Here is a 24,222-nt window from a genome sequence, read left to right on the forward strand (position 1 = left end):
TTGTGTGTATGTGTATCTTTAACAGCTGTGGCTGTTGATCTAGACCTCAGAAGTTCATGTTCCATAGCTGTGGTGCTTGATGGCATCCGTTAAAAGGTGTTTAACGGTTGTCAAAAGTTGCAGAGGAGACAGAGAATGACGTGGAGGAGTAGTTTACCATTCTCAGTTCAAGAGCATGCTCTTTGTTACAGTAGGGCCATTTCTATGATATGGTAAGGTGGAAATGATGATTTTGACATGATAAAATACTATAAGACCCCTTTTAGTTTGCTTAAGTCAACAAAAAAGTGGCAAGCTGCATATTTGTAACCAAAAAAAGAGGTCACAAGTCATAAAGTTGTGACTTATGAAGCACAACTAGTCTTCTGCCATTTTCTCTAGACAAAGAACATTTAGAAATTTTTGAGAAGGCTGTCTTCAGCCTTGAAGCAAAAAATTCTATTGGTTAGCTAATCTTTAGCATGTAGATCTAGAGAATAAAAGCTCTTTCATCCAATTTCAAGTAACTGAAACTTGTTATTAGACCAATATGAGGAGTCAAATGTGGGGTACCTTTTAAAAGTTTCCATATCATACAAATACACTGGAACACTTTCATGCCAAACAGTGGAGCAGCATGCAATAGACAGAGCTAAGCAATCCCTTAACCAATGGATCAGATCAAAGATCTACAGTCCTGCCACATCCAGTCGTGAATGGTGGTGGACAATTAAACAACTAACCAGAGGAGGAGGCTCTACAAATATCCCCATCCTCCGTGATAGAGGAGCCCAGCTCCTCACATCAGTGCAGAAGACCAGGCTGAAACATTTGCAACCGTCTTTAACCAGAAGTGCCAAGAGGTTCTGCTCCCTCCTGTGGTCCCTGGCATTACAGCTGCCAGTTTCAGCCAATTTTATTTACTTCATGTGGTTGATTGGAGGTCAGTCATCTTAGTCTCAGGACATCGCTGCAAGAGTTCCTCAGAGTAGTGTTCTAGGCTGAACCATCTTCAGCTGTTACATCAATGACCTTCCTTCCATCATGAGGTCAGAAGTGAGGATATGTTCAATATCATTTACAACTCCTCAGATGCTGAAGCAGCTCATGTTCATATGCAGCAAGACCTGGACAATATCCAGGCTTGAGCTGATAAGTGGCAAGTAACATTCGTGCCACACAAGGGCCAGGCAATGACCATCTCCAGCAAGAGGGAATCTAATCATCTCCCCTTGACATTCAGTAGCATTACCATTGCTGAATCCCCCACCATCAACATCCTGGGAGTTAGCAGAAACTAAACTGGAGCAGCCATATAAATACTGTGGCTATAAGAGCAGGTCAAAGGCTTGGAATTCTGCAAGGAGTAACTCACTTCCTGATTTCCCCAAAGCCTGACCATCTACAAGGCACAAGTCAGGAATGTGATGGAATACTCTTCACTTGTCGGGATGGATGCAGCTCCAACAACACTTGAAGCTCGACACCATCCAGGACAAAGCCTGCATAAGTAGGAGGTGCTCCTGGACTTCTTTGGTGATCTTGATCTCAATGAGATTCAGCTGCCTCTGTTGCATCTCTCCCTTCCACTGGACCACGAGGCCAAACTTCCTCAAAAGTTTCTCCTACCCTCGCCCTTAACTTGCACCCTTCTCTAGTTTTCTCCTATTTTCCCTCATAGTCACAATGGCATAGAGGGAGGCCCATCCAGTCCATGCTGGTTCTCTGTAGAGCAATCCGGTAGGTCTCATTTCCCTGGTCTATCGCAAAACCTTGCAAGTTTATTTTCCTCAAGTGCCCATCCAATTTCCTTTTTAAAATCATTGGTCGCCTCTGCTCCTACCGCTTCCACCACTCTTCTAGCCTGCAAGCTCCGGGTCATTGCTGCTCTCTGCATAAAAGTTAGTTCTCTCATCCCCCCGCATCTCTTGTCCATAACCTTAAATCTATGTTCTCTGGTCCTTGTTTCATCTAATAGGAACTGCTTTCCTTTGTCTACCTAATCTACACCTGTCATAATCTTGTACACAACTATCATATTTGCGCTCAATCTTCTTTGCTTCAAATCCCTCAACCCTGGAACCATTCTGGTAAATCTCTCCGGCACCCTCTCGAGGACCTTTACATCTTTCCTAAAGCGTGGTGACCAGAACTAGATGCAGAACTCTCATTATGGTCTAACCAGAACTTTATGAATTCCCTGCTTTTGTACTCAATACCTCGATTTATGAAGCCCAAGATTCCATATGCTTTGCTAATTCCGTTCTGAATATGTCCTGCCACATGCAAAGATTGATGTATATGCATCTCAAGGTCCCTCTGTCCCTGTACGCTTTTTAGAACTGTGCCATTAAGTCAGTATTGCCCATCTCTATCCCTTCGGATGTAAAATGCATCACCTCACGCTTCCTGTGTTAAATTCCATCTGCCAGGTGTCTGCCCATTCCCCTAGCCTATCTGTGTCCTTTTGAAGTTGATCACTATCATCCTCACTGTTTGCCACACCTCAGGACTTTGATACCCTTGGCAAATTTTGAAATTTTAATCTATTCCAAATGCCAATTCATTTATATTTATCAAAAAAAAGCATTGATCTCAGCAGTGACTTGGGAGACCACTGTCTACCATCCTCCAGTCTGAAAAACAACCATTTACCACAACCCTCTGTTTTCTGTCCTTAAGCCAATTTTTTGATCCAAGCTGGCATTGACTCTCCTATTCCACAAGCCTCATTTTGTTAACCAGCTTTTTATGTGGTACTTTGTTAAACTCTTCCTTAAAACTCATAGACAACATCCATTGCATTTCCTTCATCAGCCTCCTCTGTTCCTTAATCAAAAAAATCAATTGGATTAGTCAAGCACAATCTGCCTTTACAAATCCATGCTGGCTGTCCTTAATTAATTCAAACCTCATGCCCCAGCCCTGCTCATCTTGTCCGTGAAACCCACCAGCTGCTCCCTCATCCCTTTTTCCACTAAACTGCTGATCACCCATCTTCTCCTATGTTAGCCAATATTTTTAACAGTTCTCTCTCTTCAGGTTTTCTCCCCCCTCCCCTTTAAATTTTTTGTCATCAACCTTTTCCTCAAAATCAACCCTTAACCCCAACAGCCTTGCAAACAACCACCCCATCTCCAACCTCCCATTCCACTCGAAGCTTTTGAACTTGTGCCTCATAAATCCATGCCCATCTTTCCTGGAACTCCATGTTTGAACCCCTACAATGAGACATACACCATGCCACAGTATTGAAACAGCTCTTAACAAAATCACAGATGACATCTTATGTGACTGTGACTGAAGTAAACTATCCCTCGTCTCATCCTCTTTGACCTGTCTGCAGCCTTTGACATAATTGACCATACCTTCCTCCTCCAGCCTCTCTCCGCTATTGTCCAGCTGGGCAGAACTGCTCTCGCCCAGTTCCATTCTTATCTGTCTAATCATAGCCAGAGTATCACTTGCAGTGGCTCCTGTACCCACTCCTGGACCCTGACCTCTGTTGTTGCCCAAGGATCTATCCTTGGCCCACTCCTATCTCTCAAATACATGCTGCTCCTTGGCAACATTAACCAAAAGCAGAGTGTTCATTTTCACATGTATGTTGACAGCTCTACCTCCCCATTACCCCTCACTTCCTCCACTGTTGCTAAATTATCAGACTGCTTATCCAACATCCATTATTAGATGAGCAGAAATTTCCTCCAATTAAATACAGGGAAAATTGAAGCTGGTATTTTTGCTCCAACTCCATTCTCTAGCTACTGACTTGATCCCTTTCCCTGGGGAAAGTCTGAGACTAAAACGGTCAGTAGTCTTGATGTCATATTTGACTCTGAGATGAACTTCTCACCACATATTCAAGCCATCACTAAGATCGCCTATTTCCGCCTCCGTAACATCGTCTGATTTCACACGTCTCAGCTCATCTGCTGTAACCCTCATTCCTACCTCTGTTACTTCTAGCCTTAACTATTTCAACATATTCTGGCTGGCCTGCCATGTTCTATCCTTCACAAACTTGAGATTATCCAAAACTCTGCTGACTATGCCTTAACTTGCAGTAAGCCCCATTCACCTATTACCATTGGGCTTGCTGACCTCCATTGTCTCCTGGTCAAGCAATGCCTTGCTATTAAAATTCTCATCCTTGTTTTCAAATTCTTCCATGGAAAAATGAGTATAAATTATTTTTGCTATCCCTCACTCCACCATTACCATCAACCCTGGCTCAGTGAATGTAGAAGAGTGTGCCAGGAGCAGCACCAGGTGTTCCTGGAAATGAGGTGCTAACTGAATTACAGCATATTCTGTGGCAAGTGACTTCATGGCTTGCCAGAGCCTTTCCATCACCTACAAGGCACAGTGCAGGAGTGTGATGGAATACTCTCCACTTGCCTGGATGAGTGCAGCTTCAACAATAATCAAGAAGCTCAGCACCATTCAGCAAGCCTCTTGGTTGGCATCCCATCCACTTAAACATCTGCTTCCTCCACCACCAATGTACAGTTGCAGCAGCATATACCATCTACAACATGCAGTGCAGCAACTTCAACATCTCCCAAATCCATGATCACTAGCACCTAGTAGGACAAGGGCAGAAGGTGAGCAGATGTATGGGAACAACACTTAAGTTGCACACCATCCTGACTTGGAAACAGTTCCTTTATTATTGCTGGGTCAAAATCCTGGAGCATCCTACCTAACAGCACTATGGGGGTATACCTTGAGCACGCAGAGTTCAATTCGAGAAGGCAGCTCACTAAGTGCTCAGGGACAATTAAGGATTGGCAATGGCAATGCCACACCCTATACACTACACTTGTAGCACATCAATAACTTACAGGGACAAGTGGCAGAATGGGTTGTTCGCTGACTTCAAGGTAGAAAGCACTGAGTGGGAATAAAAGGTAGTTATTCAAAGTGGCAGAAGGCAGGAAGTGGTGGGACCACAAGTTGTTCCACAAGGAGCAGTGCTAGGACCACTATTGTTCATAATTTACATTTAATCTTTTGGACTTTGGGATCAAAAACACAATTTCTAAATTTGCGAATGACATCAAATTGGTGGGGGTGGGGTTGCAGGTGTGAGGATTGTCAAGACTGAGGAGGACTGCAGTATTACAGGAGGACATAACTTGCAAAATGGGCAAATAATTGGCAAATGAAGTTCACAGATAAATGTGAGGTAGTACATTTTGGTAGGAAGAAAAGGAATGTCGCATTATTTAGAAGGTGCAAATCTGGATGGGGCAGAAGAACAAAGAGTGCAAATATATTAATCACAAAGTTGTGCCTCAGGTTAGCAAGGCCATAAAGTAAGCAAACCAAGCACTTGGTTTTATTTTTGGAGGGATAGAATTGAAAAGTTATGCTAAACCTCTGTCAAACATTGGTAGCACTGTGTGCAGTTCTGATTGCCATATTATAAAAAGGATATAGAGGCATTGGAGAGGATGCAGAGAATATTTACAAGGATAATACCAGAAATGTGTGGGTAAACATATATCAGGAAAGGATTGACAGGTGGTGGCATAATGGCATTGTCACTGGACTAGTATTCCAGAAGACCCGGGGTAATTCTCTGGGGACCCGGAGACCCCAGAAAAAAAACTCTTCACCCAGAGTGGTAAAAATGTGAAACTTGCTACCACAGGGAGTGGTTGAAGCGAATACTATAAATGCATTTCAGGAGAAGCGAGATAAGCATTTGAGGGAGAACAGAATGGATAATTACGATGATAGATTTAGATGAGAAAGGATGGGAGGAGGCTCGAGTCTATCATAAACACCAGCATGGACTGGTCGGGCCAAATGGCCTGTTTCTGTGCCATGTATCCTATGTAGCTTCCAGTTTGTCAGAAATTATATAGGGGTTTTGATTGGGAATGGCAAACCTAAGACTTATCTTAACCAACACCTGTTTACGGTTTCACCAAGCAGTATTTTAAACATTGTTACTTTGGTAACTTGTCAGACAGGAATGATTTTGGTATGTGCAATCCACCTCCTTCAGTAGTTCTGTGACTTGTAAAAGTTTGCTTTATATGCAATAAAGTCATGTATATAAAATTACTTTGATAATGTGCATGTTTCATAGCATTTTGAGTTTAAGCTATTAGTCTGCAACATCATTGAACGCTGTCAAATTTTTCTTTTACCCTTAAAGCATTCGCGGAGTTTCTTGGCAACTTTACAAACACATTTTCAGGATGTCTTGATGTATGAGGACACTACACTTCAACGAAAAGCCCTGACCTATATTCCTACCCAAGAACTGAGGAAAAGAGCTAATGAAAAGCTGTTGCAAGCCATAAAACTAGATTCTGGTATGTTTTTTAAAAAAAAAATTCTAGTGACTTTTTTTTTTCCCTGTTTTTGTAGTGGCGAAGGGGAAGGATTTCCACCTTACATGTAGCTTTCTTTAGGCTAAAAGGAAGTGTTTAGAAATCTGCTTCTGCAAATGCAGCTCTCTTTCTACTATTGGAAAGAACGTATGAAAGTGTCTATTATGCTGCCCGTAGACACCTACAATTTTTAATAAAGAGATTTGAACTTCCAGTTGATAGCTGAAAGAATGACATGGCAAAATTTCTCATTTTAAAACATCTCCTGTGACTTAAAGTGCTATTGACTAAATATTCTTTTCTATTAGTTCTAAAGTGCCTGCTGATGTATCTCTCTGGTAACAAAATTGAGACTTTACATTTTAGCGTTTTGGGCACAAACTTGTGTGTTACCACTCCAGTCTGCAGTGTGACAGTCCAAAATGCTACAACAATATGACAATATTTAATGCTTGTAATAAGTGTGTTAGCTATCCAAGTTATAGATGTCGTACTTTTGATCCATATATAACTGGCTTCTTCCTGCCTGAGTCATTTATTGCAGTGTGTATGTTTTTTAGGTTAGGTGTTTTGTGCAAGTGGAATTCAGGTATTTGGCTGTATAGTCCATTTGTATCTTGTTAAGAATCGTATCTCTGTTAAAGGTTTTACAAAACTGGCCATATTCAAGAGAAGCAGTTTTTCTGTTCTTAAAAATGTATTTGTTTATATTCATCAGTGTATAATTTTACAACCCAAAATCTTGAAATGTATTCATTTATTGTGTATTTTCAAATATAGACAAGATTAATATTTTGGTTGCAGACCCTTTATCTGAACTGAGAATTGAAAAGAGGTGAAAACTGTTGGATAATGTAGGAAAATCATAGTATGATACAACACAGGAGGAGGCTATTTGGCCGATGTACCCATATTGACTCTTTGAAAGAACTATCTAATTAGTACTCTTACCCTCTAGGCCTGCATTTTTATCCACTTCCAGTTTGAAAATTATAAATAAATCTGCTTCCACCATAGTTTTTGGGAGTGCACTCCAGAATATAACAGCTTGCTACCGTTTTTAAAAAAGAAGTTTCCTAATTTTGTGTCTCGTTCTTTTACCAATTACTTTAAATCTGTATCATCAGGTATCTGAACCTTCTGTCACTGGAAATGGTTTCTCTTTATTTACTCAGTCAAAAGCTTTCATTAATTTAAAAACCTCCATTAAAACCCCCATAACATTCTCTGCTCCATGTAGAACCTCAGCTTCTCTGGTCTCTTCACACAACTGAAGTCCCTCATCCTTGCTACCATTCAAGTAAATCTCCCCTCCACCTCTCTAAGGCCTTGATGCAGAGAATTGGATGAAATACTGCAGCTGGGCCTAACCAATGTTTTATTAAAGTTTAGCATAAAACTTTGTTTTTGTACTCTATCCCTTTTTGATAAAGCTAAGGATCCCATGTGCTTTTTAACAGCCTTCTCACCATGTCCTCCATCTTCAAAGATTAGTGTAAGTACCCCCAGGTCTTTTATGTTCCTGCATCAATTTTAAATTTGTATAATCTAGTTAATTCTGCCTTCCTTCATTCTTCCTACCAAAATGCATCTTTTCACACTTGGTGTCCACATTCTTCATTTAACATGTGTTACGTTGCCTTTTCTTATTCATTCATAGGGTGAGGGCATTGTTGGCAAGATCAACATTTATTGTCCATCCCCAATTGTCCTTGAGAAGGTAGTGGCTCACCACCTTGAATATGACTGCATGTTTCTCCCCGTTCCACCATTCTCTCTGTCTTGCTGGAGTCTGTTGTTATTGTCCTCACTATTTGCTACATTTCAGAGCATCATAGCATCTGTAATCTTTTAAATTATGCTCTGTTTACTCAAATTTAGACAATCTGTGGAGCAATTGTCCAAATATTGACCCCTGGCGGACATCACTGTATACTTTCTAAGCCTGAAAAAACAGCTGTTCATCACTACTCTGCTTTTGGTCTCTTGGCCAGTTTCACATGCAAGCTGCTACTGCCCCTTTAGTCACCTGGGCTTCAATTTTCATGATAAGTCTATTTTGTTCTACTTTATCAAAAACTTTTTGCAAGTCAGTTGTTGCAACATTAACTGCACTACCTTCATCAACCTCTGTAACTTTATCAAGGAACTCAGTCAAGTCTTTTGCATTTAACAAAACTGTCAAGGCTGTTATTTATTAACCCATATTTTTCCAAGTGACAGTTGATTTTGTTGTCTGATTATTGTCTCAAGTTTCTGCACCACTGACATTAGGCCAACTAGCCAGCAATTCCTGGATTTGTCCCCCTCCCTGTTTTTGAATGGGTGTAACATTTGCAGTCCTCAAGTTCCCTGGCACAGGACCCTTATCCAAGTAGGATAACATCTCAAGGCAACAAGAAGACACTAAAAGAATACAAGGGCATGAAAGTTGTTAGCTTGACTTTCAACCATCTACTGGGGGACTGGTGAACTGCCTTTTTTCTGGTTTCTACCATTGGATCTTTGTGGCTTGGATGGCCCTACCAGGGCTTTATGCTGTCATCAGCTTGGATTTCGTATTCATAGGAGGATGCAAGCCTCCTACCACATCAAAATGTCAATCCTAGGGAAGGAATTCTATACTGGGTATAGTGTTGCTGGTTCCAGCTTGTTAAAACCTTTGCTTCTGCGTCAAAAATCAGATTATGATTCCAAATAATACAAGATGCTTGTTGGGAACATTTGCTGATATCTGGTATTGGACATGCATATAGCTGTTTTGGAGAAGTTCACTGAAAATTCAATTGACAAGAAATTTCTGAGAGCCTCTTGGATCTATCATATTGCACCATCTTGAAACCAATGTCTGATTTTTGTCCCGATGATTTCAGTGCAGCCGTAACGTTTGGCTTTGGTACTGATCTCTTAAAATTAAACTGGAATATCTGAAAAACTTTGTCATAGTAATTGCTCACCAATATACTAGTGTAGACGTTCCAGGAACTTTTTTATTCATTGGGCTGTGGGCGTCGCTGGCTAGGCCACCATTTATTGCCCATCCCTAATTGCCCTTGGGGAAAGTGGTGGTGAGCTGCCATCTTGAACCGCTGCAGTCCATGCGGTACATCCACAGTCCTGTTAGTAAGAGAGGATCTTGACCCAGTAACAGTGAAGGAATGACAATATATTTCCGAGTCAGGATGGTGAGCGGCTTGGAGGAGATCTTCCAAGTGGTGGTGTTCCCATGTGTCTGTTGCCCTTCTCCTTTTAGATTGTAGCAGTTCGTGAGTTTTGAAGATGCTGTCTAAGGAGGCATGGTGAGTCCCTGCAGTGCATCTTGTAGATAGTACACATTGCTGCCGTTGTGTCCGTGGTGAAGGGAATGAGTGTTTGTGGATGGGGTGCCAATCAAACTGGCTGCTTTTTTTATTGAGTGGTGTTGGAGCTGCACCCATCCAGGCAAGTGGAGAGTATTCCATCACACTCCTGACTTGTGCCTTGTAGGAGTCAGGAGGTGAGTTACTTGCATAATTCCTAGTCTCAGACCTAATCTTGTAGCCACAGTATTTATTTGGCTAGCCCAGTTCAGTTTCTGGTAAATGGTAATCCCCAGGATGTTGCTGCTGGAAGATTCAATGATGGTAATGACATTTAATGTCAAGGGGCTATGGTTAGGTGTTCTCTTGTTGGAGATGGTCATTGCCTGGCACTTGTGTGGCACGAATGTTACTTGCCATTTATCAGCCCAAGCCTGAATATTGTCCAGGTCTTTCTGCATTTGGACATGGACTGTTTCAGTATCTGAGGAATTGCAAATGGTGCTGAACATTATGCAATCATCAGCGAACATCCCCACTCCTGACCTTATGATGGAAGGTCATTGATGAAGCAACTGAAGATGGTTGAGCCTAAGACACTACCCTGAGGAACTTGTGCAGTGATTGTTATGACCCAGCAGTTGGTAAAGCTGAGTTTAAAAATCCCAGAAGGAAACTTTAAACAACTATCATAACCTATATTTTTAAGTGGTATGTTTGAGATGCAACTCTAAATTCAGGAATCAGACCACCAGTTTGCGAGAGGTTTTATATTAAACTAAATGAAACATTTTATTAATTTACACAAGTTAAATATATACACAGGACCACAAATTACTATCATAACTTTTAACACATTCCCAAACTAACCTCCATTAAGGCAACATCAACCCATAGACTTAACCAGACACCAGGCAAAGCGTTTTCACCTTAGGAATTCAAAATGAGGTTTCTTTCACTTTGGCTCCTGTGGAGACAGTTGTGGGCTTACAGCTACTTTGATCTTGCATTGCATCTGCCCTGCACACACACAACTGCTGAAGTTATGCCTAGCACAGCTTATTGAATGTAAATTCTCATTGTATCACCAGCCTCTTTGAACTCCATCTTTTCTAACAAAACCCCTTTTATCAATTTTATTAGTAATGTAATCATATTGCTTGGTCTCTGCTAGCTAGGTGCCAGATTTCACCCCACTTCTTGAATGCTCTATTCAAAAAATGCAAATGCATACTACCTCTCTTACATCTCAAAACTAGTACATAGCAAAGCACTAAGACTAGCTGGCTTTAATCCAATTAAGACACACCCACAGACTAAACCTCTATTTTAAAAGAAAAATATTTTCCAATAATATTATATACATTAATAGCTCCATGATGTCCTGAGATGATTGACCTCCAACAGCCACAATCATCCTCCTTTGTGCTAGGTATGACTCCAACCAGTGGAGTTTTTCCCCCTGATTCCCATTGACTCCAGTTTTGCTCAGACTCCTTGATGCCACATACTCACATGCTGCTTTGTTGTCAAAGGCCGTCACACTCACCTCAGCTCTGGGGTTCAACTCTTTTGTCCATGTTTGAACCAACACTGTAATGAGCTCAGGGGCTGAGTGATCCAGGCGGAACCCAAATTGAGCATCAGTGAGTGGGTTATTGCTAAGCAAGTGCCACTTGATAGCACTGTTGATGACCGCTTCCATCGCTTTACTGCTGATCGAGAGTAGACTGATGGGGCAGTAATTGGCCGGGTTGGATTTGTCCTCCCTTTTGTGAACAGGACATACCTGGATAATTTTCCACATTGCCGGGTAAATGCCAGTATTGTAGGTGTACTGGAACAGCTTGGCTAGGAGCACAAGTCTTCAGTACTATTGCCGGAATATTGTCCGGGCCCATAACCTTTGCAGTATCCAGTGCCTTCAGCTGTTTCTTGATATCATGTGGAGTGAATTGAATTGGCTGAAGACTGGCATCAGTGATGCTGGGGAACTCCGGAGGAGGCCGAGATGGATCATCCACTCAGCACTTCTGGCTGAAGGTTGTTGCAAATTTTACAGCCTTATCCGTTGCTGGGCTCCCCATCATTGAGGATGGAGATAGTTGTGGAACCGTCTCCTCCAGTGAGTTGTTTAATTGTCCACAGCCATTCATGACTGGATGTGGCAGGACTGCAGAGCTTAGATCTGATCTGTTGGTTGTGGGGTCACTTAGCTCTGTCTATCACATGCTGCTTATGCTGTTTGACATGCAAATAGTCCTGTGCTGTAGCTTCAGCAGGTTGGCACCTCATTTTTAGGTATGCCTGATGCTGCTGCTGGCATGCCCTCCTGTACTCTTCATTGAACCAGGGTTGATTCCCTGGCTTGGTGGTAATGGTAAAGTGGGTGATATGCCAGGCTATGAGGTTACAGATTGTGGTTGAGTATAATTCTGCTGCTGCTGATGGCCCACAGCGCCTCATGACTGCCCAGTCTTGAGTTGCTAGATCTGTTTGAAATCAGATTTTAGCATGATGGTAATGCCACACAATACAATGGAGGGTATCCTCAATGTGAAGATGGGACTTCATCTCCACAAGGACAGTGGTCACTCCTCCTGATACTGACATGAACAGATACATCTGCGGCATTGGTGAGGATGAGGTCAAGCATGTTTTTCCCTCTTGGTTCCCTCACCACCTGCTGCAGACCCGGTCTAGCAGCTATGTCCTTTAAGACTCAGCCAGCTTGGTCAGTAGATATGCTACTGATCCACTCTTGGTGATGGACATTGAAACCCCCTCAACCAGAGTACATTCTATGTGCTTGCCACCCTTGGTACTTCCTCCAATTGGTGTTCAACATGGAGGAGTACTGATTCATCAGCTGAGGGGGTCCGGTACATGGTAACCAGCAAGAGGTTTCCTTGCCCATGTTTGACCTGATGCCATGAGACTTCATGGGGTCCGGAGTCAATGTTGAGAACTCCCAGGGCAACTCCCTCCCAACTGTGTACCACTGTGCCGCCACCTCTGCTGGGTCTGTCCTGCCAGTGGGACAGGACATATCCAGGGATGGTGATGTCTGGGACATGATCTGTAAGTTATGATTCTGTGAATATGATTGTCAGGTTGTTGCTTGACTAGTCTGTGGTACAGCTCTCCCCATTTTGGCACAAGCCCCTATATGTTAGTAAGGAGTACTTTGCAGTGTCAACAGGGCTGAGTTTGCTGTCTAGTGCCTAGGTTGGTGCTGCTTGGTCAGTCTTGTTCTGTTCCTTTTTATTGACTTTTTAGTGGTTTGATATGACTGAATGAGTGGCTTGCTAGGTCATTTCAGAGGGCATTTAAGAGTCAACCACATTGCTGTGCATCTGGAGTCACATGTGAGCCAGACTAGGTAAAGATGGCAGATTTCTTTCCCTAAAGGACATTAGTGAGCCAGATAGTTTTTTACGACAATTGACAATGGTTTCACGGTCATTAAACTTTTACTTACAGATTTTTATTGAATTCCAATTCCATCATCTGCCGTGATGGGATTCTAACCCTGGTCCCCAGAGCATTACCCTGGGTATCTGGATCACTAGTCCAGTGACAATACTACTATGTCAATAACCTTGCAAGAAATATTGGCAGAAATAACTTATGTTTTTATAAGCACTGTGCCATAATCTCCTGAGATTTCTAATCTTATCTGTTGATATCCTAAATGAAGCAGGGGAAAGTTCATTATTCTAGCTCTGCCTGCAATTGCTGTCAATGAAGACTGTGTATTTCCTGATTTGCACTACTTTTTATACTGCAGCCACTTGGACTGAAAGATATGGCACACATGAATTGATGTTGACATGATTTACAGCACTTAGGTGACTCCTAGCCTGAGAGAAAAAGAAAGGCACCATTAAAGCTGTAAATGCAGTTTTGAGCTTTCAATCTCAAAATTGTTGTTAGATTTGCTTTTTTTATGATTCTCTGCTCTCTGGAGTCTCGTGAGCAACTGAAGGCAATATTTTCAGGAGTCACAACCCTCTATTTGTTAAGGAAGTTGCTATACACCTGGTATTCCTGTGTTCTCAATTATCATGGATAATCTAGAGGGGCACCATATGGTGGTTATGGTCTCTGCCATCTCTCTGTGACTGACTTTGTAGGGAACCTTCCCTTAGTATCTGCTGTAACTGATCTGTCTCTAGCTCTAGGACCAAATTACAAAAGCACTGAAGTGCTTTGAGGTCATGGAAGGGGCTATATAAATGCATGTTCTTTCTTTCTTATAGGGGCCACAGTAAACCTGGAAGACTTTTTGTTGTTGGAACTTCTACAGTGGTTTAAACTGGATTTTTTTCAATGGGTAGATTCTCTCCCCTGTAACAACTGTGGAGAAGCAACACAGCCATCGGGTTCACTTCCACCAACCAGTGAAGATCTAAGATGGGGTGCTCAAAGAGTTGAAAATCATCTTTGCAGTAAATGTAATACCAACAATCGATTTCCAAGGTATACACCACAATAAAGTATGGTGTGCAGAATAACATAACTGCATGAAAATACAGCCTACACAATTCACTTTCTGACTTATCTATTGTAATCCTGTAGTTGATTAGTAAGTCACTGTATACTTTTAAAGATACTTTTGGATAGTAGTTTCTAAAACTCATTTCCAGCCATTCAAGTACTCTGGTTAAAAAGTGCAGCACTTAGTAATTCTTAAACATAAATACTTGAAGTCGGACAAATTTATTTCCGTTTCCATTTTTTTTATATTTCCATTAAGGAAGGGAATATGAATCCTTGAATGGATTGTTTTCACAGTAAAAGTGACTTGCTATCCTTCCCCAGCCTATGCTATGATTTCCTTAGCTGTTGGACCAGATATAAGTTAGCCACAGTTTCACAGAAACAAAGCAAGGAGAATGTTTTCTGCTGCACTGTGCACTGCTTTAGTGGACTTGATGATTTCAAAGACAATCTCAGTTTTCCAATCACCAATTTTATCACAATTCAAAAGTAAAATATTGTGGATGCTGGAAATCTGAAATACAAACAGAAACTGCAGGAAATACTTAGGTCTGGCAGCAGACAGTTAGCTTTTTCATGGGTGATGAGATTCCACTTTGTCGGGCTAAGAATATATCTTGCCTTGTCCCTAAGAATATATTCTAACGTTTTCCCAATTATAGATGTCTTCAATAGTGAAGTTACGCTTGCTGCCTTCTAATCTAGGGAGACCACTTAGAATCCAGAAGGCAACTCTGGAAGATCAAGTCTAATGCATCCCTAACTCTGAAGCCACCTCTTAAAATATGAGGATGTAGACCATCAGACTGCAGGGATTTGTCAGCTTTTAGCCCCATTAATCTCTCCAAAAGCTCTTCTTTACTTACATTAATTATTTTAAGTTCCTCACTCCCCATAGACCTTTGGTTCCCACTATTTCTGATTATGTCCTTTGTGTCTTCTAGTATGAAAATTGAATATAAATATTTGTTTAATGTGCCTGCCATTTCCTTATCCCCCATTTTTGTTTTCTCCTGTCTTTGCCTTTAGACACCCACATTTACTTTCGCTAATCTTTTCCTTTTTATATGACTGTAAAAGCTCTTAGAATCTTTTTATTTCTTGATGGTTGGCTCATTCTTTTTTTCTCCTGTCAACTTCTTGATCATCCTTGCTTTTTTTTTTAAACCGCCCTAGTCCTCAGGCTTGCTATTCTTTTTGACAACATTGTAAGCCTTTTCTTTTAATCCATACTGTCCTTAACTTCTCTGGTTATTCATGGCTGTACCTTTTTTCCAGTGGAATTTTTATTCATTAAGAGAATGTGTTTGTTGAGAATGATTAATTTTCTCTTTAAATGCTCAAATACCATTGTATCTTTTAACCTAATTTCCCAATCTACATTGGCCAACTTGCCCCTCGTACCTCCATCATTGGCTTTGTTTAACTTCAAGACCGCACTTTTGGACTAAACCACATCATTCTCAAACTGTATGACGTTCATCATATGATGATGATTATTCTTCCTCAGAAGCCTTGACTATAAAATTACTAATTTTCCTTCTCTCTTGCACAATGCTAGACTAAAAGTAGCCCCTTTTTTTGGTTGCTTGATGTATTCTTTTGCTCTTCATGGCTCTGTCTTCACCATTATCTTCACCCTTGTTCCCAGAAAAATGACCACTACCATCTTTCTCTGAGTGAACTCCATATTTTCTCCCATAAGTCTGATAGTTTAAAAACTTGAGCAGCCCTCATCTTTTGTTTGGCATTTTCAAAGTTCATCTTGTCCATGACCTAGAAAGCAGACCTGCATGAGAAGGGCAGCAGTGGCGGGAGATAAACTGGTGGTAGAGAGGGAGGCCCAGCACACGGAGAGGGAAACTGCATGAGAACGGCAGCGGCGGCGGGAGATAAAAACCAACGGCAGAGAGCCCTTTTGACCTGCTTCTACCTGTCAGGGCTGAAGTGTGATGTCAAAGGAAAACAGGTAGGTGATTGGTGGGTATCTCTTCCGTGTCTCTTTGATTGGCCAAGTGGCTTAAATCAGGAGACATTATTACAGCTGAAGAGCACAGTTAAGAAATTTGCTTTTGAAATATTTAACATCCAAATTAATTAAATAGAATAGAGATGGCTGGGTAGGCGATGTGTTGCAGCTTAGTATGTGGATGCTGATGCGATCTATGGTGACCACATCTGCAGCAAGTGCTGACTGCTTGAGGAACTTTGGCTCAGAGTTGATGAGCTGGAGTCCGAGCTGCGGACACTGCGACACATCAGGGAGGGGGAGAGTTACCAGGACACTGTTTCAGGAAACAGTCACACCCCTTAGATTAAGTACATTAAATTTGAACCACGGTCAGGGACAGGAAGGTGTGCCTGCAAGTGAGGCAGGTATGGGGACCCAGAATTTAGCTTTGGAGAAGACTCAGCCAGTGCTCTTGTCCAATAGGTACAAGGTTCTTGCTCCCGGTGTAGACAAGGGCACAGACTGCAGGGAGGTTGAGCGAGATGACCACAGCACCGTGGTACAGAGTGCCATTCAAGTGGGGGGAGAAAAGGGAAATGTAGTAGTAATAGGGGATAGCATAGTTAGGGGAATAGATATTGTTCTCTGTTGCCTACCTGGTGCCAAGGTTAAGGACATCCCTTCTGGGCAGGAGAGGAACTTGGAGTGGGAGGGGAAGGATCCAGTTGTCGTAGTCCACGTAGGTACGATTGACATAGATAGAACCAGGAAAGAGGTTCTGCTGAGGTACTACAAGCAGCTTGGGGCTAAATTTAAAAAGTAGAACCACAAAGGTGGTAATTTCCAGATTACTACCTGAGCCTCGTGCAAATTGGCGTAGGGTAAATAAAATTAGGGAGGTAAATGCGTGGCTCAAAGATTGGTGTGGGAGAAATGGGTTCCAATTCATGGGGCACTGGCACCAATTCTGGGAAAGGAGAGAGCTGTTCCGTTGGGGCGAGCTTCATTTGAACCATGCTGGGACCAGTGTCCTGGTGAATCGTTTAACTAGGATTGTAAATAGGACTTTAAACTAATTAGTGGCAGGGAGGGTTCAATTGAAAGGAAGTATAAAAAATCAAAAAGAAACGAGAGAGCAGAGGTGCAGAGTAGTGAAGAGGCGAATGATAATCAAAGTGTGACGGGAAGGGGCTGTAAATATAAGCAGAAGAGTGCAGCAGAAATTAGAACCAGAATGAGTAATAATGGTAAAAAGTCAAAGCTCAAGGCTGTTTATCTGAATACACACAGCATTTCTAACAATATAGATGAGTTGATGGCACAAATAGAAATAAATGAATATGACTTGATAGTTATTACAGAAACGTGGTTGCAGGGTGACCAAGACTGGGAACTCAATATTCAAGGGCTTTCAACATTCCAGAAAAATAGGCGAAAAGGGGATGGGGTAGCTTTGTTAATAAAGGAAGGTATCAGTGCGATGGTAAATAGTGATGTAGGTGCAATAGATCATGATGTGGAATCCGTTTGGGTGGAAATAAGGAATAATAAGGGGAAGAAGTCACGGGTGGGAGTCGTCTAAAGGCCACTGAAGAGTTGCCTCACTGTAGGACAAAGTATAAATCGGGAAATAATTGAGGTGTGTAAGAAGGGTGCTACAATTGTCATGGGTGATTTTAATCTGCATATTGACTGGACAAATCAGATTGGCAGGGGTAACATGGAAGATGAATTTGTAGAGTGCATCACGGATTGTTTCTTAGAGAAATACATTGCAGAACCTACCTGGGAACAGGCTATTTTAGATCTAGTAATGTGTAATGAGGTGGGATTAATAAGAGATACCGTAGTTAAGGATCCTCTAGGGAGTAGCGATCACAACATAGTAGAATTTCAAATTCAGTTTGAGGGTGAGCAACTCGGGTCTCAAACCAGTGTCCTCAACTTAAATAAGGGCAATTACAGAGGTATGAAGAAAGAGTTGTCCAAAGCGGGCTGGGAAAATAGACTAAGGGGAAGGTCAGTGGATGAGCAGTGTCAGACATTTAAGCAGATATTTCATAATGCTCAGCAAAAATTTATCCCAGTCAAAAAGAAGAATTTGTTGAGAAGAATGAACCACCTGTGGTTAACAAAGGTGGTCAAGGAGAGTATCCAATCAAAAACTAAGGCATACAAAGTGGTGAAAACTAGTAGGCCAGAGGATTGGGGATTTTTTAGGAACCAGCAGCGAATGACTCAAAAGCTAATAAAGAGGGAGAAAATTGATTATGAAAGTAAATTGGCAAGAAATATAAAAACAAACAGCAAGAGCTTCTATGGGCATATAAAAAGAGAGTGAGTGTTGGAGGATGTGACTGGAGAATTGATAACGGGGAACAGGGAAATGGCAGATAATTTAAAACCAATATTTTGCATCAGTCTTCACGGTGGAGGACACTATAAACATCCCAAAGATATCAGATAAACAAGGAGCTAATGGGAGGAAAGATCTTGTAACAGTCTCTATCACGAGGGACAAAGCATTTGACAAACTAATGGGACTAAAGGCAGACAAGTCACCAGGACCTGAAGGCCTACATCCAAGGCTTTTAAAGGAAGTGGCTGCAGAGATATTGGAGGCATTGGTCAAAATATTCCAGAACTCTCTGGATTCTGGGAGGGTCCCAGTGGACTGGAAAACCTGTTCAAGATGGGAGGGAGACAAAAAGCAGGAAACTATTGGCCATTCAGCCTAACATCTGTCGTGGGAAAATGCTAGTGTCCATTGTTAAGGAAGAAATGGGACATTTAGAAAAGCTTAATGCAATCAAACAGAGTGAACATGGTTTTGCGAAAGGGAAATCGTGTTTGACAAATTTGCTAGAGTTCTTTGAGGATATAACAAGCAGAGTTGATAAAGAGGATCTGGTAGATGTGTATTTGGATTGCCAGAAGGCATTCGATAAGGTGCCACATAAAAGGTTATTGCCCAAGATAGGAGCTCATGGTATTGGGGATAATGTATTAGCATGGATTTAGAATTGGTTAACACACAGAAGACAGAGCGTTGGGATTAATGGGTCTTTTTCAGGTTGGAAAGACATAACTAGTGGAGTGCCACAAGGATCAATCCTAGGGCCTCAATTCTTTACCATCTATATTAATGACTTGGAGGAGGGGGCACAGTGTAATGTATCCAAATTTGCTGGCGATACAAAAATAGATGGGAGGGCATGTTGTGATGACATAAGGAATCTGCAAAGGGATTTGGATAGGTTGAGTGAGTGGGCAAAAACTTGGCAGATGGAGTTTAATGTAGGAAAGTGTGAGGTCATGCACTTTGGTAGGAAGAATCAAAAGGCAACCTATTATTTAAATGGAGTAAGACTCCAAAAAAGTGCAGCACAGAGGGATCTGGGTGTTCTTATGCATAAAACACACAAAGTTAGCATGCAGGTGCAGCTAGTAATTAAGAAGGCAAATAGAATTTTGGTCTGAAGTGCCAGGAGGCCGGAGTTTAAAAATAGGGAAGCCTTGTTATAGCTGTACAGGGTTTTGGTGAGGCTGCACCTGGAGTACTGTGTACAGTTTTGGTCCCTGTATTTAAGAAAGGATATACTGGCATTGGGGGCAGCTCAAAAGAGATTCACTAGGCTGATTCCTGGGATGAAGGGGTTGACTTATCAAGAACGGCTAAACAGGTTAGTCCTTTATTCATTAGTAGAAGAAGGGTGATCTTATTGAAACGTACAAGATTCTGAGGGGGCTTGACAGGGTAGATGTTGAGAAGGTGGGGGAATCTCAAACTAAGGGACATAGTTACAGAATAAGGGGGCACTCAGTTAAAACTGAGTGGCAAAGGAATTTCTTCTCTTAGAGGGTAGTGAATGCCTGGAATTCTCTACCTCATAGAGTTGTGGGGGCTAGATCACAAAGTATTTAAAGAGGAGGTAGATAGATTTTTGAAATATTGGGGAGTTGAGGGCTATGAGGAGCTGGCATGAAAGAGGAGTTGAGGCCTGGGGCAGATCAGCCATGATCTTATTGAATGGTGGGGCAGGCTTGAGAGGCAAAATGGCCAACTCCTGCTCATATTTCTTAAGTACTTATGATACCCATCTCCTCCTCTTGGTTTCCATTTCCCAATCAACTCATAACTATCTATTTCATTTTTTTGCTCCCCATGCTGGTGGTTAATTCTCAGTGATTACATATTGCTCCCCTTAAATTCTGAATTCGCCCTGCTATTGAATTGAATGTCATGTTTGTGATTGCGTTAACAATCCTGTTTCAAGAGTGTATTGAAGCAGTGAAATAAAGTGATGTTAGTATAAATTCTATCCTGTTCTGTCCTTAATACCATTAAAGTGGGCCAAATATTAACAACTTTAAGCATTTGGTGTGTAAACAAGTTCAACATCATTCCCACTGACAACAGTTGTGCTGGATCTTTTTTCCAAGTGAATCCGTTTACATCCAACGACATAACTCAAACCAAATTAAGTATCATAAATAAAATGTGAAAATAAACTGAAATCGCAACCATCACAATTATAGATTCCCAATTCTGATTTCTATTTCCAAAATAATAAGTATTCTCTATTTAATGAGCAAGTCTTAATGTGTGAATAATGACCTCATCATGCACTTTCTAAAAAATCCCCATACCCCAAGATGTCGGCATCAAGTTGTTAAAATAAATGAATAAATGAAATTAAAATAAAGGAAGGCACATATATAGGGTGGGGGAGATCTTGGACAGATTTGAATGTGATCATTTTAAAATTGAAGTGTTGGTAGATCAGCAAACCTAGGGGTGATGGATAAACAGGACTTGGTGCACGTTGTAGAACATGCAGTTGAGTTTTGAATGAACTCAAGTTTGAAAGGTAGAATATGGGAGGCCAACCAGACGAACCTTGAAATAGTCAAGTCTGGAAGTGACAAAAGCATGGATGAGTGTTTCAGCAGCAAATGGGATGAAGCAGAGTTGCAGATGCACAACATAGAGGTGGAAGTAGTATTTTTTGTGCTGGAGAATCTCAGCTCAAACTCAAATAGAGTGTTGATGTTGCTAATAGCCTTGTTCAGCCCAAGATGGTGCCAAGGCAACAGAATTTGTTGAGAAGCTCAACCGTGGCTTTGTTCTTCTGTTTAACTGAAGAAAATTGCAGCCCATCCAAGACTGGATGTCAGGCTGACAAAGCAGAGGCAGTGCAGAGTAGAGATAGTGGAGAAATAGAGCTAAGTTTTGTCAGTGTGTACGGAACCTGATGTCATGTTTTCAGATGATGTCACCAAGGTTAGCTGTAGATTAAGAATAGGATGGATCTTTGGAGGTGTTCAGAAATAATGGAGGTGGAATTCAATCATTGCAGGAGATTCTGTGACTATGATTGGATAGGTATGAGTTGAAATAAGCAAAGACAATCCCACTAAGATGGGCAATGGAGGAGGGAATGGAAGAGAATTACATGAAATATACAGCCCAGAAATGGGCAATTTGCCCAACTAGTCCATGCAACCATATACGCTCCACTCAAGCCTCCTTCCGTTTTTTCCGTTTTTCCTTATCTAACTTTGAATAACTCTCTATTCCAGTAACACACTACACCTTCCTTCTCACTCTAATGGTCATCTTTATTAATTACTCAATTTTTAAAAAATTATCTATTTATTGCTTTGACGTTATTTTTCACTCATACTCGTTTTTTGCTCGTCGTTTCTTCATACATCAAATTTTTTTCTGAAATTCATTTTTAACATTGTGCCAAACCTTATCTTTCTGAAATTTGCTTAACAACCCCTTGAGTGAGGAAAATAAATTGAAACATGGCCCCTCACGCGCAAAGGTTAGATGTGCCTGGTATAGGGGATAGCATATTAGCAATGGTAGAGGATTTGTTAGCTAACAGGAAATGGAGGATGGGATTTTCTGCCCCCTCCTGCTGACAGGACCTTCTGGCCCCACCGAAGTGAATGAAAGTTTGAATGACCCGCCGCAGAAACTTCTGCGGGCATCCTGAAAATTCCAGCCAGGGTAGGAATAAATGAGTCATTTTCAGGTTGGAAGATGTAACCAGTGGAGTGCCACAGGAATCAATGCTGGGGACTCGATTACAAGCTATAGCAATAACTTAGATGAAAAGACAAAATGTTTGGTTGCTAACTTTGCTGATGACACACAGATAGGTAGGAGAGCAATAAGTTGTAAGAGGATATAAGAAGTCTGCAGAGGGATATAGATAGGCTAATTGAATGGGCAAAAATTTGGCAGATATAGTATTACATAGGAAAATGTGAACTTGTCCACTTCGGCAGGAAGAATAGAAAAGCAGCATATTATTTAAATAGAGAGAGATTTCAGAATTCTGTGCTACAGAGGGATCTAGGTGTCCTGGTACATGAATTGCAAAATGTTGGCGTGCAGGTACAGCAAGTGATTAGGAAGGCAAATGGGATGTTATAGTTTATTGCAAGGGGAATGAAATATAAAAGCAGGGACGTTTTTCAGCAGTTGTACAGGGAGTTGGTAAGACCATATTTGGAGTACTTGTACAGTTTTGGTCTCCTTATTTAAGAAAGGATGTAATTGCACCAGAAGCATTGCAGAAAAGGTTCACCTGACTGATTCCTGCAATGAAGGGGTTGCCTTATGAGGAGAAGTTGGATAGGTTGGGCCTGTATCCATTGAAGTTTGGATGAATGATAGGTGATCTTATTGAAACATATAAGATACTGAGGGAACTTGACAGGGTAAATGCTGAAAGGATGTTTCACCTTTTGGGAGACACTAGAACTAGGGCACACAGTTTTAACATAAGGGGTCTCCAATTTAAGACAGGTGTGGAGGATTTTTTTCTCTGAGGGTCATTAGTCTGTGGAATTCTCTTCCCCAGAGAGCAGTGGAGGCAGGATAATTAAATAATTTTAAGGCTGAGTTAGATTCTTGACTGACAATGGATTCAAAGGTATAGGGATAGGCAGGAAAGTGAAGGCCACAATCAGATCAACCATGATCTTATCAAATAGCAGAGCAGGCTCGATGGGCTGAATGGCCTATTGTTGTTCGTATGTACTTGCAGTCATGCATCTACCTTTTTAGAGGTTTTCTCCTGTCTATAAATTACTACCTTTTGTTCAAACTTATGCAAGTATAAAGATGTCATATTTCTGTATTGTCCCAATATTAAAAGATGCTAATTTCTGAATGATTCTTTGTTTCGCCATAATAAAGAGATGCTTTAAGCTGTGTCAGCTGTTTATATCTTGCAGATGCATGAGAGATTGTGCAAGGGAGCCTTTGTACCTCCAACTTTCAGAAAGTTCAAATAATTCTAACCATTTAAGGCTATAACTAGTGGAATGTCACAGGGATCAGTGTTGGTGCCTAAATTGTTAACAATCTATACCAGTGACTTGAATGAAGGGGCTGAATGTATGGTAGCTAGGTCTTATGTTCCTGTTGTACATGTTAGAATCATATCTCTTTAAACTGGATTTTTCTTTTTAAAATACGGAAGGACATTGCATTATTTGGACATTGGAGGATGCCAAGAGTTTTTTTTTAAAAGGACCATGAGCTCATCTTGCAACTGTCAACAAGGAGGCCTCTTCCAAGAAATCTATATGGTACTTGAGAAGGAGTTGTTTGTTTTGAACTGCAAAGGACTTTAATTAATGAAAAGCTGGAAGACAAAAAGGCAAACACATGGCAGAGGCAAACCTTAAATTTGAACCTGTGGTTTTGCTTTTAGTCTTATTGGGGAAAGGCTGAGAACAGAAGGCTGCCCTAACTAGCTCGCTTGCTCTCTGCTCTGTGAAACCGTGTGTGGTTCTCGATCTGTAGCCAGATAATTCTCATCTGAGTGTCGTTTGTTTGCATAATTTGGGACTTGCTAGCTGAGTCAGGCAGAATTGGTCCAGCTACACTCTCCTCCACCCTGAAGCATCATTGATGAACTTCCCGACATCTACTGGGCCTAGCGGCACATCTTCACCTGAGGGAACTTCAGACTGACAACATTGAATCTCTGTGAACTTAATTTTTTTTTCTTTTCCATCTGCCTGACTCTGTGGAGACTACCAGTGTGTCTTTTGTTTGCCTGTGTTTGTGTGTCTGTGTGTGCTGGGGAAGTTTATTGTGGTTAGTTAATTA

The 24,222-nt window shown here is 41.4% G+C and overlaps 1 protein-coding gene across 1 annotated transcript in view; it reads left to right on the plus strand.

The window, feature by feature from the left end:
• The window catches only part of ngly1 (N-glycanase 1), a 62,841-nt gene that overhangs the window by 17,712 nt on the left and 20,907 nt on the right, over window positions 1–24,222 (plus strand). Inside the window, exons 4-5 of the mRNA XM_078539059.1 lie at window positions 6,152–6,311; window positions 13,891–14,110. Coding sequence (XP_078395185.1) covers window positions 6,152–6,311; window positions 13,891–14,110 — 380 coding nt within the window. The remainder of the gene's footprint in view (window positions 1–6,151; window positions 6,312–13,890; window positions 14,111–24,222) is intronic.

This window comes from Cetorhinus maximus, chromosome 3 (assembly GCF_964194155.1).
Source record: "Cetorhinus maximus chromosome 3, sCetMax3.hap1.1, whole genome shotgun sequence".
NCBI lineage: Eukaryota > Metazoa > Chordata > Chondrichthyes > Lamniformes > Cetorhinidae > Cetorhinus > Cetorhinus maximus.